Here is a 17189-nt window from a genome sequence, read left to right as displayed (position 1 = left end):
AAACAAAACAAACAAACAAAACAGTTAAAAATCTCCTTAAAAATAATGCCAAACAGGAGTCCACAGGGAAGGCCTGGTGGTGGTGGTGGTGGCAGCGGCGGTGGCGGCGGTGGCAGCAGCAGGCCCAGCAGCAGCAGGCACGCCTCTTCCCCGGTGGTGGTGGTGGCTTCTCCTGCAGGCCCTGGCTCTCCCAGGCCACCTCAGCCAGCCAGCTTATGATGATGATACTACATCATCATTTGCTGAAGTTCCTTCTGGTCAGACTTCTGACTAGATCCCCCTGATGTTGGGTTCTACTGCCTGCTTGAAGTACAACCAGCTCACAGCCAGGCCTTGTGCTCTCCAGAGCCACCAGCTCCAGATTTCAGGTCTTCCTAGAAAAGAGTTATCTTATACTGGCTTTCTCTTTTCCCTGGTCTGAGCACTGCATCCTTCAACTATCAGTAACCCCCAAATCTCTGTCATCCACCTTCCTATTGTTTTGTCTTTAACAGATTCTCCCTACCTTTTAAAAAAAAATCCTGGCCAATCATGTTCCTCGTGGAATTCCTAACTGCCAGTCATCTTTGTTGACCCACCTGACCAATCAAAACAAATGTAACTTCTCCTCTTTAAATGTCTTAAACTGCCTAAAGCCTTCCCTTCATAAGTTGTTGTAACACAAGGCAACCACAATTGTTTAAGGCTCCATACACGGTACCAAGGCTAGGCTTGTAAGAACATAAGAAAGAGCCATGATAGATCAGACCAAGTATCTATCCAGTCCAGCATTCTGTTCACACAGTGGCCAACCAGCTGCCCACAGCAAACCCACAAGTAGGACATGAGTGCAACAGCACCCTCCCGCCCATTTTCCCCAGCAACTGGTGTACATAGGCTCACTGCCTCTGGTACTGGAGGTAGCACATAGCCATCAAGATTAGTAGCCATTGATAGCCTTTTCCTCCAGGAATTTGTCCAACCCCCTTTTAAAGCCATCCAAATTGGTGGCCATCACTACAACCAGTGGTAGCGAATTCCATAGTTTAATGATGCACTGTGTGAAGAAGTCCTTCCTTTCTTCTGTCCTGAATCTCCCACCAATCAGCTTCATAGCCAGACAGAGGTGGCACAACATTAAAACCTGAACAGTTCGTACACAGCATTTCTTCACAGGGAGCCTACACAAGTTCAGCTGAATACAGATACATTCCTCCATGCAATCAGTCAGTGTCCCCAGTCACATACCTATGCATAGACCTTGTACTGAATGCATGCAGGCTGGGAGAGCTGAACTTGTGGAGGCAGTGATGTTGGTGTGGGGATGCACTGCAGGGGGTGTCCCAGCTTCTCTGCTTGAGCAGAATTTTTAAATGGATCTTAAATAAAATTGGGCACTTGACTATGCATTTTGTGGGGAGTTTTGTCATTGACCTATATTATGAAAGAATAGGGTGGCCGTATATGCTACTTTTCAGAGGACAGTCCTCTATTGGAAGGCATCCTCTGTTTGAAGGGCTGACCAGTCCAAGTCTGGTTGAAAGATAAAGAACCGTAAGAAGGGAGAGCAGGGCCCTTGAAGTTGCTCATCAACAGCTAGCATCTCTGAACAGCAGACATAGCAACTTAGCAAGGCACACAGGTCACCTTGTCACAGTCTTCCCTGCTATGGTGAGATGTATTGTATTTCCATTTATATTGGAGTAATTATTTCTAAATTTGCATTTATACTTATAAATTAGCACATGCAATTTTTTGCATTTCTCTATCCTTGTTTGCCCTCTTTGGGCATGATGAATTCTCTCTTTTTGACAATGTAAGTGGCTATCCTATGCCAGGAGGATCTGCTCTAAGATTCAAAAGGCTCAAATAGGTATCCTATCAGTCAGTTCTATCTTTCTGTTCATTGGACAATGATATGTAGAATTATGTACTGTATAATTTTGGAGAGAGTAAAACGAAATCTGCTTATAATTCGTTTTCATTTTTTTTCCAGCTGTGAACTTGTGGTCAGTCTTTATATGGACAAAAAGGAATTGTTTTAATTGCTTTTCATCTTCTCCTTCATTGCTGTCTTATCAAAATCCTTCTGCTTTTACATAAAAGCAAAGCTTAGAAATATGTCTTGAATTTCCAAGGGCTCAATCCTATGGGTTGCGCTCTTGTTAGACAGAAGCCTCCAATCTGGGAGGCTTCCAAGTATCTAATTCCCTGCCGGGCTGCTGCTCACAAGGCAGGAAGAGACACAGAGGCAATTTCCATCCTCCTTTCTGTAAATTTTCCTCTAAACAGGCTCTGAGCCCCTCTAGAGTAGTCACACTGCTGGCAGAAGGGCTGAGGCTGGAGAGGCCATAGGATTTCTCTTATTCTGGCCTCTCCCCTCCCTTCCCTGCCCACCGCAAAGCCCCCTTTTAGACTTTTCCAAGGTCCTCCAAGGCTGCTTTTGTGACCTCAGAACACAAGCACCACAGTTCTTTCCAGAGTGTCTGTGAGGAGATGAGCAAAGGGGCAGGGGGAGGGACCTGATTCCAGAGTATCCCTTCCGAGGTTCTGGGGAAACTATGGTCCCTTGGATGCTCTCCAGGCACCATAAGATTGCTCTCTAAATAACTTTATAAAATAAAGAGAGATCAGTGCCTTTTGTTTATACAGACCTCTGACTGAAATGATAGATTTAAAGTAGTCTAGTATCAACATCACGTGGGCCAGGATCCGAAGAAGGGTCATGCATGCCCAGGAAGGAACTAGCACTTACGGGTGGGGGATGTAAAAGACAGTTTTCAGTAGAGATGTTGGCAAACATGGTCAGGCTCAGGCCTTGAAAATAGCTATGGAGGCTTATTAAAATCCATTTCCCAATTTCTCCTCCACCTCAGGTAAAATCAGAGCTGAAAGCAAGTTCCTGGCTCTCACTGACCTGTTCCCAGAAGTCTCCACTACCTGTGCCATCCCATCTGCATTACCTGCAAGCCCACAACCCACCAAAGCATACTTTCCCCTTCCCTTCCAAGCTGCAGTGGTAGGGCCAGCAGCCAGAGCCTGAGGGTAGATTATTTTAAAAAAGGATCCCCCCACCCCGCATTCCCCTTCTTCTCCTGAACAGGACACACTGATTAGCAGCATGTTGGAAATGATGTCTGGAGGGTGATCAGAGAGCAGTTCTCCCTAGGTCTGCTGCAACTGCATACTAGTTTCTGCAGGAGTGCAACTTCAGGGCGGAGGGTGTTTTTCTTCCAGTGTTTCATGATGTTGCAAGGGTGCGATTGTTCTTATACTCAGTTCTATATGCTTTCTTTGTGTGGCACAATGGGCCAAACATCAGGTTATAAAGGGTTGTGCCCAGTAACTCGGGAACATTGGGTGTGAATCAGTTTTGTGAATTAACTTCTCCTAGAGAAGTTCATTTTGATTCAACGCTTTATTCACAGTTTTGAAAAGTGGGACTAGTTGAATAAAGACTAGTGGCCACCAATGGGAATCGTCCAGCCTGCTGGATGATTTTATCTTGCCCTCATGACCGATGGTTCTGTGTTACTCCACCTGTTGGAGATGACAGGGGGTGATGTTATCTGCAGGCCGCCTGGGGCCAAGCATGCATAAAAGCTGCCAGGTTCACAGCAGAGAGAAGAAAGCCATGGGTGGAAGAGGAAACTAAGGGACTTTTGCCCCCACTGAAGCTGGTCAGCACCAGCAGTGGCTTCTGGCCTGCGAGGTATTGAAGGCCAAAGGGTGTGTGAATGAGTGTGAAACCTTTAATGAACCATCTCCCCAGCATTTGGGTGGTAAAAGCATACAGCAACCCCAGTTGTGGCCTCTGTATGTACAATGTCTAATAGTGAAATCGGTTTACATTTCTTAATGCAGTTTTCAAATCACTGATTTCCCCCCCTGATTATGAATACAATTCACCTCACATATAAAGGCAATTGTAGTAAGAGCCTTTAAGCAGTAACCTGAATCAAACATACATTACTACTAAGATGGTAACTGTTCATGCAATTCCAGCCTGGAAATTAATATTGTGCTTATCTTTTATTAAAGCACCAAGCCAACGCCCAGCAAACATTGCCTGGAAATTGACCAATTCAAAGATATGCTTGAACTGGGAACATGTGAAAACAATGGAAAATGAGTCTGAAGTGCTAGGCTACAAAGTAAGTTGGTCATAAAGACTCCTGGTAAATGTCACGACTGGTGTATTTTAAGTAAGGTATTAATGTTGGTTTTTTTATTCTTCTAAATCACAATCTTTTATTCCTTCAGTTTGTTTACGAAATGGAATGCACTGATGTTTGCAGCATGAAGAATGTGTGATGGGCAGTTAGATAATAAAAGTGGGCTATCTTGAGATCCCAGTGAATCCAAATAAGTAACTTTGTCAGTGTCTAAACTGTCTCCACATTAGTGGTGAAAGCAAGTACAAAATGTCAACAAGTCTTATGTGAATAATGGTGCCACAAATCTATTATTTTGAAAGGGGAATATTGCACAAAAGACTATGCAGAGGCTTGGATCACAAGGGAGATGAGTGAATGCAGTTCAGTTTGGGAATGCAAAGGCTGTTCTTTGTTACCAGGTTCTATACACCAGGGGTGGAGAATGTGTGGCCCTCCAAATGTTGGTGGACTACAACTCCCATCAGCCCTAGCCCACATAGACAGTGGTGAGGGATGGATGAGGGGAGCTGCAGTCTGACATCATTTGGAGGGCCACGTGTTCCCCATCCCTGTTATACACTATACATCAGAGGAGAGTAAACCAGGCTTCTAAGATCTACTTTGTTTTTCTTAGTGGGGTGCCGAAAATTTCTTCCCCATTATTTTCAACCATTTACATTCAATTAGGGATGTCAGAGAATTCCGCCATGGATCTCAGTGGCTTGCAGTGGCAGGACAAAAAATAAAACCCCTTAGGAAATTGTGCTATAACCCTTGCCAGTGGTAAGCCCAAGTTGTGAGAAACTGTTGGAGAATTTCTCCTCCAACTGGAGAAAGTTGGTGAAATAGTCTCCCCCACTTTCTCTGTCCATGAATGGGGTGGAGAATTTTGAGAGGACATTTTGTGCACAGCTCTAGTTTTTGCTAGAAGACCAGGGTCCACCAGCTAGAGCCAGGTGCCAAACACTGTGATCTTACAGCTCTTTCATACCTTTGCCACACATCCCATAGGGCAACCCTATGGACTGCAACTGCTGCTTGGAATTGCCTGAACTCAGAGGCTTCTGAGATTCTTATGCTTTGCTGTGCTAAAGCCAGCAAGGCGAGAGGCGATCTTTGCCTCCCCATCCTCCAATCTCCTTTATTTTCACTCAATGGACTTTTCAGCCCATCTAACGAGAGTGCTTTGGAGGGGGAGGGGAGGAGGCTGGAGGAGGCTCCAGATAAATCATATCCTGCCCTCTCTAGTCTCCTCCCCTCCTCACCCACCGGAACCCCCCTTTCCCCGAGGTTGATTTACCAACCTTGGAGATGCAGCCGGCACAGGAGGAGGCAGGGGCAGATCTCTGACTCTCCCTTCCAGGCTATCCTATGATCCCTGGGATCCTCGCCCAGGGACCATAGGATTGCTCTCTTAGACATCCTATGATGCTAGGCTGTTGCTCACATTAGTTAAAGGCGTAGTTATCATTGAGGTAAACCTGTGAGTAGACTGTACCACTTTTCCAGACTGCAGTTCCTCCATTCAAAACAAAAACAAACAAAGGGCAGTATCTAATGCTGGCAGTCCGCCAGTACTAATCACATCGTGCTAGCAGGCAGGAATGACTGCTAGTGCAACAGGAAGCTAGTGCCAGCGCACAGCCTCAAAAACTGGCTCAAACTAGCACTCTTGGAACAGAAGAAGTCAGTGTAGCTCCCTTCTGCAAGTTCCACTGACATGTCCTGTTCTGTAAGTGCTAGTTTAAGCTAGTTTCTGGTTGTACTATCAAGCTGTAGCTTCCTGCTGTGCTAAGAGTCATTCCAGTGAGTGCAAGGACAGTGTTGGGTACTGCCCAAAAAATTCCCTGCTGCACATAGAAAACTAGCATTGCAAGAATAACACTAAGCTAGAACCCTTTCGCCTGACATATTAGTTTTCTACATGCAGGCATACTGTATGTGGTGTTTAGAACATTCAGTTATGTGAATCTTAGTCTTTTGTATGAAGATGCACAGGTTTACCATCTCAGCAAGAGCTAGGCTAAAATTACCGACAAGAGATTAAATTTGAAATAGCAAGATCTTTTTCATACAGATCTTTATCAATGTTGATATCCAGGTTAAACAAAATCAGAGAAATTTGGGAAAAAATAGGATGACAGCTGTCAGGTACAGGAAGGGGATGTAATCAAGGGGTTGTTCCCATGTGGGATTTGCTGTGAATTTGCTGCATTTGGAGGTCATTTGGGGCATGTGATGTTGTGGCCATCCCATAGCCACCCAGGAGATTTGTGCCAGAAAAAAGTTTTTCTGAGACTACTTTTAGTCTGATTGTTTTCCTTAATTTGGCTTGTCTTCACTTCTGTTGTGGTGTGCACCAACCCTCTGCATTTACTTTGACATGGTAGCCCTGCCCAGGGGTGTCTTTCACCTGGCTGTGACCTCACTGACCCCGTGTCAAGGGCTCCTTGGAGGGCTCTCAGTCTAATCCAGTAGCCAAGTCTAGACACAGACAAAGGGATTCTTTTCAAAGCTTTATTCTTCTTTTACAACTTAACAGCTCTACAGGTAGCAACTAGATCTGAGCAGCAGCATCCCTATGCCCTAAGTTAGAACAGTTGGTCCCCGTTTGAAGGGCAATTACTGGCAGACCCCTGAATATAAGGACTAGGGAGAATCCCTCCCCTTTTCCCTTGGATCCTCTGGGCGTAACCGTTCTTTGAGCACGAACCATTTGGCGCCGCTCTCTGCGTCTGCGCCGCGCATCTCCCCCAGTCTGCTATCTGTGCTGAGTCACTCCCTGGACTGCTCTCTAAACTAGGAATGTGGGTGGGAGGAAGCTCCGTCAGCTGTTGGTCCTGGGAAAAAAGGAGCGCGCTCCTCTCCCGAAGGAGTGACTGCTCTTCCTCAGCATCAGAACTACTCTGGGATTCTATGGGCTCAGTGTCCACCCTGACACCCCAGTCAAGAGGTGTTTCCCCAATGTTTCTGCCATTTCGCTGCTGGCCGTTCAGGAATTCTGAGCTACCTCATGGCATTTACATACCCTTGCCTATCACTAAACTCTGGTGGCCATCCCCACAAAGTATAGGTGTGCTCTGCTGGGCAGCCTCTAACTTTAAAAAAAAAAAAGTATGGTGTAAATGCGCAACATCAAAATAGCACATTAGCGCTCCACCATGAACCGAGAGTAAGCACTCCAGGTTCACCAACCACAGTGTCCTGTGAATAAAGTGTATTGGATCTTGGACATTTAAAGATGTTAGTGAGGGAGCAGGGGCTAAGGCTCCCACTTGTAAAAGCATCTTGAGGGAGTGAAGACTCATGCTGCCCCCATGTGCTGCTCTAGGCAAGGGAGCTATGGCCGGATCACAGTTCCCAAAGTAGTTACTGTGGGACTCCACAACTGTGCATTTAAAAAGCTATTTCAAATAGTGCATTTGTACAGGAATACATATACTCACTATAGCGCTACAACAAAATAGCGCATTTGTACAGGAATACATATACTTGCTATAGCGCTACAGAGAACTTACACTACACCACCAGTGGGACACTGAATAGTGCTGATCACAGTTGCGGCTAAGCGAAATCGTGCTTTAGGTGCACCTTCTAAAGTACTTTGAAAGGCACAAACAGGCAGGTCTAAGCCCCCCAGGAAGGAACTACTGCACTCAATGACTCCACCATCCCAAGTTAAATGAAAACAAAGTTCTGTGCATTTAGTCCTGTCGCTATTGCCTTACTGTGTTTTTAGAGGGAAAATAATAAAAAAAAATGGGGGGAACTTGGGCATAGGTTGGGGAGGCAAGGGGTGCTAACACACACACTGGCCAGAGAAAGCAGAAAGGGCAGAACAAGGAGGGAGTGGAAGGGAGGGAACAGGCTTACTAAATGATGACATGGATGAGACTTCACCCAGTAGCCACCCAAACAATTCATGGTAAACTGCTGTGTGCCAGAGCCCCAGGCTAGCTTTGGGATAATCCAGATTTTCCAGATCAGTGTGTCCTCAGATGGAGCAGATAACTTCAGTTGAAAGTGCAACAAAGTGGAGAGCGAACTAAACCTGTTGCCATGAAGATTCCTCCCTGGATCCCTTTGTTCCTGTTGGCCCATTGCATGAGCTGAGCAGAATATGCTGGGAAGCATCATGTGCAAAAAGTCTGCCCTATCTCCCTGCCTGTTCTATGTCACTATCTCTTCTGTTGCTGTAAGGAGGTGTAGTAAGGAAAGAAGATATATTCTGTCTGTGTCTCTTCTCATCAAAGAAGCTACATGAACTTACACTGTACAATGACTGGCATAGATATGATTCTGCAGTGTCACATCTGTTCCAGATCTGTTCCGTTGCATGTATCGTTCAGTCAAGCAATAATTCTATTAATAATTTCAGAAATAAGAGTGAGTTCTTTCCTTCTTTACATTTCTCACAGTATTTTTATTGCAAGATAAGAAGCCTCGGAAATCAGAGGCTTCCATATATCCAATGTCCCATTGGACTGAAGCTGGCAGGGCAGGAGGAGCAGTGGAGGTGATCTTCACCTCCCTGTCCTCCAATAGTTGTTTTTGCTAGATGGGTGTCTTTACCTGTCTAGTAATGGCACTTTGGAGGGGGAGGGAAGGATGCTGGGAGAGGCCTCTCCAGTCTTCTCCATTCCCCACCCATCAGAATGGTCTCTTCTCCTCCCCACACTTTCCCCCCTCTCCGAGATCGATTTTCTGACCTTGGAGGGCTGCGAGGGATTGGGGGAGTGGGGGCAAATCTCTGATTCCCCCTTCCAAGGTCAGAGGACTGTCTCCAACCTCAGAGGGGAGAATGTCTGCTTTCCTGTGGCCCCTCATGTCTTGGGGCGATAGGATTGCTCCCTAAATTATGTCTGTCCCAGGTAATACTTTCCTATTGTCCCCATATCTGGAATAAAGACATGAGACACAAGTTATGGATTGAAAGGAGGGCTATAATTTTATTATTTAACTGGTATGACTCAAGATCAATAAACTTAATCCCCCCCCCGGTGAGTGTGAGTACCTACACCTAAGATGAGAGGTAGGAAGTGATGCTTAATGATGGTGCAGAACCTCAGATCAATCCTTGCTCCTTACTGCAGGCATTCTCAATGCTGATTCTTGCTCCTCATTGGTACCTTCCTTAAGGATGCCAAGGAGTCTTGACAATGTCAGTCCCTCTGAGGTCAAAATAGCCACCATTGCCCAAGAGTTTCCCTTAAACTGATATGCTGTGAGAGACTTGTTTTGGTACTCACCAATGTACTTCATATCTCTCCTTTTCCCAGCTGTGCCTGTTGATGTGACAAAGCTATGGAGTGCCAGGCCCTAACAACAAGCTATATCCTGCCCCTAATGCCCCAGCAGTGAAGAGTTATTGTTTTCCTAAAGAAACACCTTTGCCTACAGCCCGTTCAGAACAAAAGGTTAAAATTCTCCTACTCAGACCCATAAATGGCTACTAATCCCACATGGCAAGCAGCTGGGTGACTGGGCTGCTGTTCTGCCTCACACAGAGGAATAGGGGGATATAAAGTGAGTCATATTTCTACAAAGAGATTGGCATTCTATCCACCTTCTGTAATACTTATTCATAACAGGAAAAATTGACCATGGTGGCATAATGAAAGAACTGTTTCTCCTATTTTTCCAGACCTGGAGTTATATCAGATCTCCAATATTTTGCATATAGTATTTATACTTCTGTCACCACATATTTTCCCAAACTTTGTTGAGATTATTTTGAATAAATAAGAATAAATAGCTGGGTTCAAGTTCAGTCTCTGTTCTGTAGTAAGGTTAATTTGTCATCTAATTTCTATCCAATAGATAACTGTGGTTGGACATGTCGTCCACATATGGGGAAAAATGACAGGTTCTGTTTTATACTGCCAAAAATTACAATTATAGCTAACATTTATATTATTAAGCGAACAATATACCAGTCATAATTTTAATACATTTTTTTGGTAATGTAGAGTTCTTAGTTTATTCCTACATTGGCTTTCCAACGTCTTGTTCTCACTTAGTCATTTAATTTCCATGACTTCTTGTGATTTTTAAATGCACACAGGAGAAACGTTGTAGGGCATGACTGGTCAGCTGCTTAAAACACTTGACTACAATTCTGAAATAACTGCAATTGAGTTCCACATGGGATGCCATCTATAATACAGCAAGCTGTAAAGGTTGATTCACTCTATTGCAGATATAATCCATTGTATTACACAATTCAAAGCTGACCAGATATGATACTGGCTCTCAGAAACTAGCTTGCCTTAACTACATGCACGTACATGTAATAGTTCAAACGCTGACTATTGTTGTATTGGTACTTGTTACACTGTGGATGGATTATAAGATTGATGTAAGATAGGTGTGTCACTGCATCAATGACAGACAGGCATTGTGAACATGTCCCTCCACCCCCTCAGACTGCACAGGGTGAGTCTCCATAGAGAATGCTTGTAAACCAACTGGAGCTGTCCATGTTTTGTTGAATGCGTCCACAGGGTGCTTGAAAATATGCTGTGGAGTGACTTCATGAGACCTGAGAATACAACCCACCATGTGGAGAAAGCTTACAAAAGCAAGCCACAATAGCATAACAAGCTCTGTCCTTCTCTCCGTTGATATTTAGATTTTGTATAGGCAAAATCGACAAAGCACCAAGCATATACTGGAGACAAACAATACATCCGCCGAGCTGCTCGTACCTTTTGAAGAAGATTATCTCATAGAAATAAGAACTGTGAGTGATGGTGGAGAAGGTAGCAGCAGTGAGGAAATTAGGATTCCAACCATGTCAAGTGAGTACTTCCCTCTATCCCCCACCTCAGAAAAATGCTGTTGCTGTGGTCCCTTGACCGTTGGGAAGAACTAAAGCTAGAAAGACCTTTAACACTAACTTGATATCATAGTACCAGGTGAAGCTAGGAACAATCTTGAACATGCCTGGTTGGCAAATGGAAAAGCAATTAACATGAAAAAAAATGCAATAGAATGTTCAGGGGGCTGATGCAACTTGCTGATGTAAGTAAAACCTGCAGCTGTACAAGCTGTGTGGAAATCAGTTACTGGGCTGCACTGAAATCAAAGTCTTCAGCATAATAATCCTCATTATTTACTATTTTAAAAGTTCCTAAAATATACTGAGTGCTATGCATAGGTTAAAATAGCAACTGTTCCTGCCTGCAGACCCACAATCAAAGAGAAAACACAAGACAAAAGCGAAGGGGAGATGGAAGGGAGAAAAAGCACTTTACCAGTTGCTGTGCAGGACCAAGAGCTGATTATTATTTTTCTACACAACTGCAAGTGAACTAAGTTTATCAAAAAACATTTTGTTAGGGGTGAGATAAAAATTCTGTCTGGGGACTTACAACTGTAACGACTGTTCACTCACGCAGTCACCAAGAGATGATCACACATGTATGAACCTTAGAAACAGAGAGTAGCTCAAACGGGGACGAGACAAAGAAAGGAGCAAAAAAACAGCACAGTGGCATGAAAAGTAACAGAAGAGTAAATGAAGATTGCTAGAAAAGATCAAGAATCAAGATGGAATGCGATGAATATGGAGAGGAAGAATTCCTTGCATGAGAGGTAGCAGCAATAGAGACAGCATAGACACAAGGGATACAGATGGAAGATTTTCAGAATTAATGTTAGATAAACCAAGAGAACAAAAAGGAAAGTGGAAAGAACAGAGACATGAGATCAGGAAGGTCTTGCAATCAAAACGTATGCAATGACATATACTAATCACTAGGGCTGTGCAGGGGCCCCTTGATCCAACTTGGAAGCTGCTTTGTGGCTTTGGAGGTGGGCCTGATTCAGCTCAGGCAGATTCAGGGGTGCGCCAACCCAACTCAGCCCCCAACCCGAAGCAGGATTCAGATGTTGAACCCCGCTTCAGGTCCTCTCCTGACACCCCTTCACAAACCCCCTTACTTTGCCACCGCCTCCTCCTCTGCTGTCCTCACCACCACCATCGCTGTCCTTGCTGCCACTATCATCGTCCTCGCCACCATCCTCACCGCTGTCCTCACTGCCTCACCACTGCCGTCCTCGCTGCCGCCAACTCCTGAGGCCTGGACGCGCGTGCCGGCTCTTACTGCAGGGAGTCGCCATTTTTAAAATGGCAACTTCCAGGAAGTTCCCGAAGGTTGCAATTTTAAAAATAGCAACTCCCTGCAGTAAGAGCCAGCATATGCATCCAGGCCTCAGGAGTTGACAGCGGCAAGGACGGCAGCAGTCACAGTGGCAGTGGAGGCAGCGAGGACAGCGGCGGTGGAGGCAAGGATGGCAATGGCAGCGGCAGCAACAGAGGAGGTGGAGGAGGAGGCAGCCGGGGGTGCCAAAGCTCCGAAGCACACCAAGGGCTTCGGAGAGCCCCTGACCTGCTCCGGGTTGCTTCGTGTCCCCTCCGCTTTGCCTCAGAAGGGGCTCAAAGTGACCTGAAGCTGCCTGCTTCGACTCGGGGTTCAGGCCTCAGGCTGAAGCGGTGCACAGCCCCACTGATCACATTAAAACCATCCTTTATCAATAATGCTTCTATCATATGAATTTGAGTGGTCTTCTCTTTTTTCTTTTTCTTTCTTACAGGTTTAAGCTCCGAAGGGACATGTGCCTGCCACTCTGTAGTTTACATAATGACAACTCAGATTATGATTCTGGTTTATATTCTCAATTCTTCTGTTTTTTTTTGTTGTTGTTGTTGTTGTTGAATGGAGCCAACAAGCAGCCACTGGACTTTTGAAAACAAAGCAGCCATAGCTGCTGGGAGAATTTTCCTCAGCCCACTTAATATGTCAGTTACATATGTCATCCCTGAAAATGGAATATATTGAGAAATATAATGAATCGCCCTTTAAAATGTAGACACTATTCACACAGGTTGCAATTCTAGACTCAGTTTCCTGGGACTAAGTCATTTGGGCTATCTTTTGACTAGAGAAATGTATAGGGTTGCAATGTAATTGAATAAAAATTTCAACAATATATGTGGGTTTAAGAGCTCTCTGGATTACCAGAATGGGGCTAAAATGGAGCCATATGATTGTAAAACAAGGAGGCTAGTTTGTATTGCAGTGAACTATTGTGGAAATCCAGTTAATCTGTATGTATCCCAAACATACAAGATATTAACAACCATGAAATCCCTGACCACTATCAAAAAGGCTTGCAGTTGTTTGTGATGTATAAGTAGGGTTGGCGGAGAATTTCTCCCCGAAACTTCGGGGGGCCGAGCGCCAACGTGTTCGGCCCCCCGAACAAGTTTCGGGGAGAAATCCTCTGAACCCCCCCGCTCCCCGCACACACACACCCCGGGACGGGACTTACCTTCGCCGAATGTCCCTCCCGGCGGCGGGTCCGGCTGGCAGTTCGGCGGGTGTTCAAGCGGGGCGGGAGCGGCAGCCGGTCTTTTGACCGGCTGCCGCCGCCGCCATTGCAATAAAAGGGGAAAAAAAAAACGCCCCCTGATAGGCTACGTGACGATTCACGTAGCCTATCATGGCTAGATTTGCAAAGTCAGCCATGATAGGCTATGTCAATCATCACGTAGCCTATCACGGGTGACTTTAAAAAAAAAAAAGTGTGTACGGATAATGGCGGCCCCCATAGGGAGCCGCCATTCCCGTTCCTTCTTTGGTTGCTGTAGTCTACGTAAACATTTACGTAGACTACAGCGACTAAATAAGGAACGCGAATGGCGGCTCCCTATAGGGGCCGCCATTAGTGTACGCGCTTTTTTTTTTTTTTTAAGTCACCCGTGATAGGCTACGTGACGATTGACGTAGCCTATCACGGCTGACTTTGCAGATCTAGCCGTGATAGGCTACGTGAATCGTCACGTAGCCTATCAGGGGGCGTTTTGTTTTTTTTTTTTTAACTTTCGCGTTCGCGGCCGGGCGAGGCGGGAAGCCTCCTCCCCGGCCTGAATTTCGGCCGGGGTGAGGCGGGAAGCCTCCCCCCCGGCCTGAATTTCGGCCGGGGCGAGGCAGGAAGCCTCCCCCCCGGCCTGAACTTCACGGGGGGAGCAGCGAAGCGCCTCCCCCCCACCGCAAACGTCCTTCGAGGACAGGTAAGGGACTTTCGTCCACCCCTATGTATAACATTTCTCACTTTGATCTGTAATGAAACAATATATATTGCATTTTCAAATTTAATAAAAAATATTTCTTTACTATTTGCCATATTTGTATCAATATGTTGGACTAGCTGAGAAGATATAGCATCTATATATAAGATGAAGAACAAAAACGAAACACCCCCCCACCACCAACCGAGTGCAAGTACTTAATATATATGACCACAGTTTTCAATGGTACACATTGTGATCAGAAAACGAAATACATTGAACTATCCCATAAATAATTAAACATATTTATGCAAGATTGGACTCGTCCTACATTTCTCTGAAGTGATGAAGTACCCACAAATCTATGTTTTACAAATATATTTTCTAATGCATTTAAAAAACGAGTCATCGTAGTGAATCTATAGCTGCAAAACCACTAGCACATGAAAAGGTGCTTAATAGGTCATCTTATACTTTTGATCCAATATTTCCATGACTGACAAAATATTTTTTTTGTTTTCAATGTTTTTAGATATGTTTGCCTAACATTATCATTTTATATGATCACATTTTCTTCTTTCGATTCTGGATTTGTGCAAACAGAAAATATATAATGAGAAAACTTCAATGTGAGTCATGATGTTGGGGAGGAATGCTTCATATGGTATGCATGCAGAATGCTCAGAAGAATCCCAAAGAGCACTTTCTCTGCCAAACATATTTAGGACACTAATTTGGCTTACATGTCATGGAGCTCCTCTTGGTTTACATGGAAGCTACATTCCTTGAAATGAGCAGATGGTTGCAAACTCATCCCAAAGCTGCCCGAACATAACACGGAGTCCATTTGAAGAATTATGCCGTGCCAGTGACAGTAATAAATGGCTTGCCCACAGATGTTGATATGATTCTCAAGAACATATATGCAGTTATATTATGGAAGATGGACACATACTTGCCTTGATTAATTAAGATTTCTAGGAACCAACAGGGTGGACTTTTGGAGGAAAGCATAAATTATGCATCTCTGAGGAAGATGAAGTTTCTGACTCTCTCTGAAGGAGAGCCAGAGATCAAACTCCAGTTTGCCAACTGATGACTAGGGAGTTGAATCCAGGAGGTTCTCCCACTTCACATCAAATGCTAGGCATGTAGGACACTGCCTTATACTGAGTCAGATCATTGGTCCCTCTCATGCAGTATTGTCTACACTGACTGGCACCAGCTCTACAGGTTTTCAGATAGGTCTTTCGTTCCTAACCCTTTTATTTATTTATTTATTTATTTAATTTCTATACCACCCATAGCCGAAGCTCTCTGGGCGGTTCACAAAAATTAAAACCAAACAGCACACAATAAAACAGTTTAAAATATATAGAACATTAAAACCACAATATAACAATACAACCACAATAAAACCTAGCAGCAGTGCAGGAGTTTAAAATACAGATTTAAAACAGCAAAGCTAAAAATTTAGAAAGCTAAAAAATGCTAAAATGCTTGGGAAAATAAAAAGGTCCTCACCTGGCGCCGAAAGGAATACAATGTAGGTGCCAGGCGAACCTCACTAGGGAGCTCATTCCAGAGCCAGGGTGCCACAGCAGAAAAAGCCCTCCTCCTAGTAGCCACCCGCCTCACTTCCTTTGGCAGGGGCTCATGGAGAAGGGCCGCTGACGATGATCTTAAGGTCCGGGCAGGCACATATGGGAGGAGAAGATCCTTCAGGTAACCTGTCCCCAAGCCGTTAAGGGCTTTGAATGTTAACACCAGCACTTTGAATCGGGCCTGGAAATGGACTGGCAGACAGTAACCCTACCCTTACATGCTGAGTAAAGCAGGGCCAAATTATTTTCTGTGTTCATTTTCAGCAGTTTCAGGGGCCAGGGGGTGTGGGTGAAAAGGGGAAGCAAAGGCTCACTTCATTTTCTCGGTGAGGGTGAATGCTAATGGTTTTCCATGGGAGATTACCATTAAGGCAAGGTAGTAAGGGCTATCTAAGCTCGCTTTGTTTCTGTGTGTGTGTGTGTGTGTGTGTGTGTGTGTGTTTTACAAATCTTTGCCACCACTTCATGTCCCAAAAGAACTGCAATGAGCAATGTGTCAAAGATCTTCAGGCCTATAAAATGCCACAGTGGGAATGGCGCTATGTCATGACATCACACTGTTCACAAGGCATTGGTCTGGAGGAAAAGGGGAGGAAGAAGACTGCCTCTCTTCTGCTACATCTTAATGGTAGCCCACCTGTCCCACAAAATTACTAGAATTCAGCACTGCTTCCCAAAACGTTGCTGAAAGTGCCCCCTAATTTCATGAAGGAACAAATGGCCTCACAAAGGTGAGGGGTAGTATTTTCAGCCCAGCACTAATGGTGGATGTTGTAAAGCATCATGTGCTCTCTCACTGAGCCATGGTGCTTCCTCTTAGGAACTACTTCACGTTAGTATGGAAGCAGTTAAAAAAACACAAATCTGGTAATCCACTCTAGAGCAAAGCAAAGGGCAAAGGAGTGATGTAGTAATGTACAGAGCCCAACTAACTGTATCCACTGGATATCTTCCTTTCCTTTCCTTTTGCTCTCTCTCTCTCTCTCTCTCTCTCTCTCTGTCTCTCGGAATGAAAGAGGAATGAACTATTCATTTCCATCTTTATCTTGGCATATAGAAATATTATTAAACCTCTTGACCTATTGAGTTAGTAATTCAGACCTTGAATAAGTGGATATATGCAATACCTTAGAAATAAGTCTAGATTTACAAATGCCTCATTTTTCTGTCACTCACTGGGATATATCATCTTGAGCACATCACCTCAAGTATTGACTATAAGTTGTCAAATGAATTAGCAGAACTGTGCAAATAGTAAAGGGCATGATGAAAAGCAATCCCAGGTGAACCCAAGGCAAGGAGGAAGCATAATGTGTCCAACAGGTGAGATGTATCACAGCTCATCTGTTAGCCAGGAGCTTGTAGATGGTGAGC

The 17189-nt window shown here is 44.7% G+C and overlaps 1 protein-coding gene across 1 annotated transcript in view; it reads left to right on the top strand.

Annotated features, from left to right (window-relative positions):
• CNTN6 (contactin 6) overlaps positions 1-12888 on the top strand; it is a 247999-nt gene extending 235111 nt beyond the window's left edge. Inside the window, 4 exon segments of the mRNA XM_084840343.1 lie at positions 4021-4133; positions 10768-10936; positions 12735-12847; positions 12850-12888. Coding sequence (XP_084696469.1) covers positions 4021-4133; positions 10768-10936; positions 12735-12847; positions 12850-12888 — 434 coding nt within the window.
• The last annotated feature ends 4301 nt before the right edge of the window (positions 12889-17189 follow it).

Source organism: Heloderma suspectum, chromosome 2 (assembly GCF_057233095.1).
Source record: "Heloderma suspectum isolate Gila_16-S chromosome 2, 16-S_ref, whole genome shotgun sequence".
NCBI lineage: Eukaryota > Metazoa > Chordata > Lepidosauria > Squamata > Helodermatidae > Heloderma > Heloderma suspectum.
This window is presented reverse-complemented; position numbering and strand designations above follow the sequence as displayed.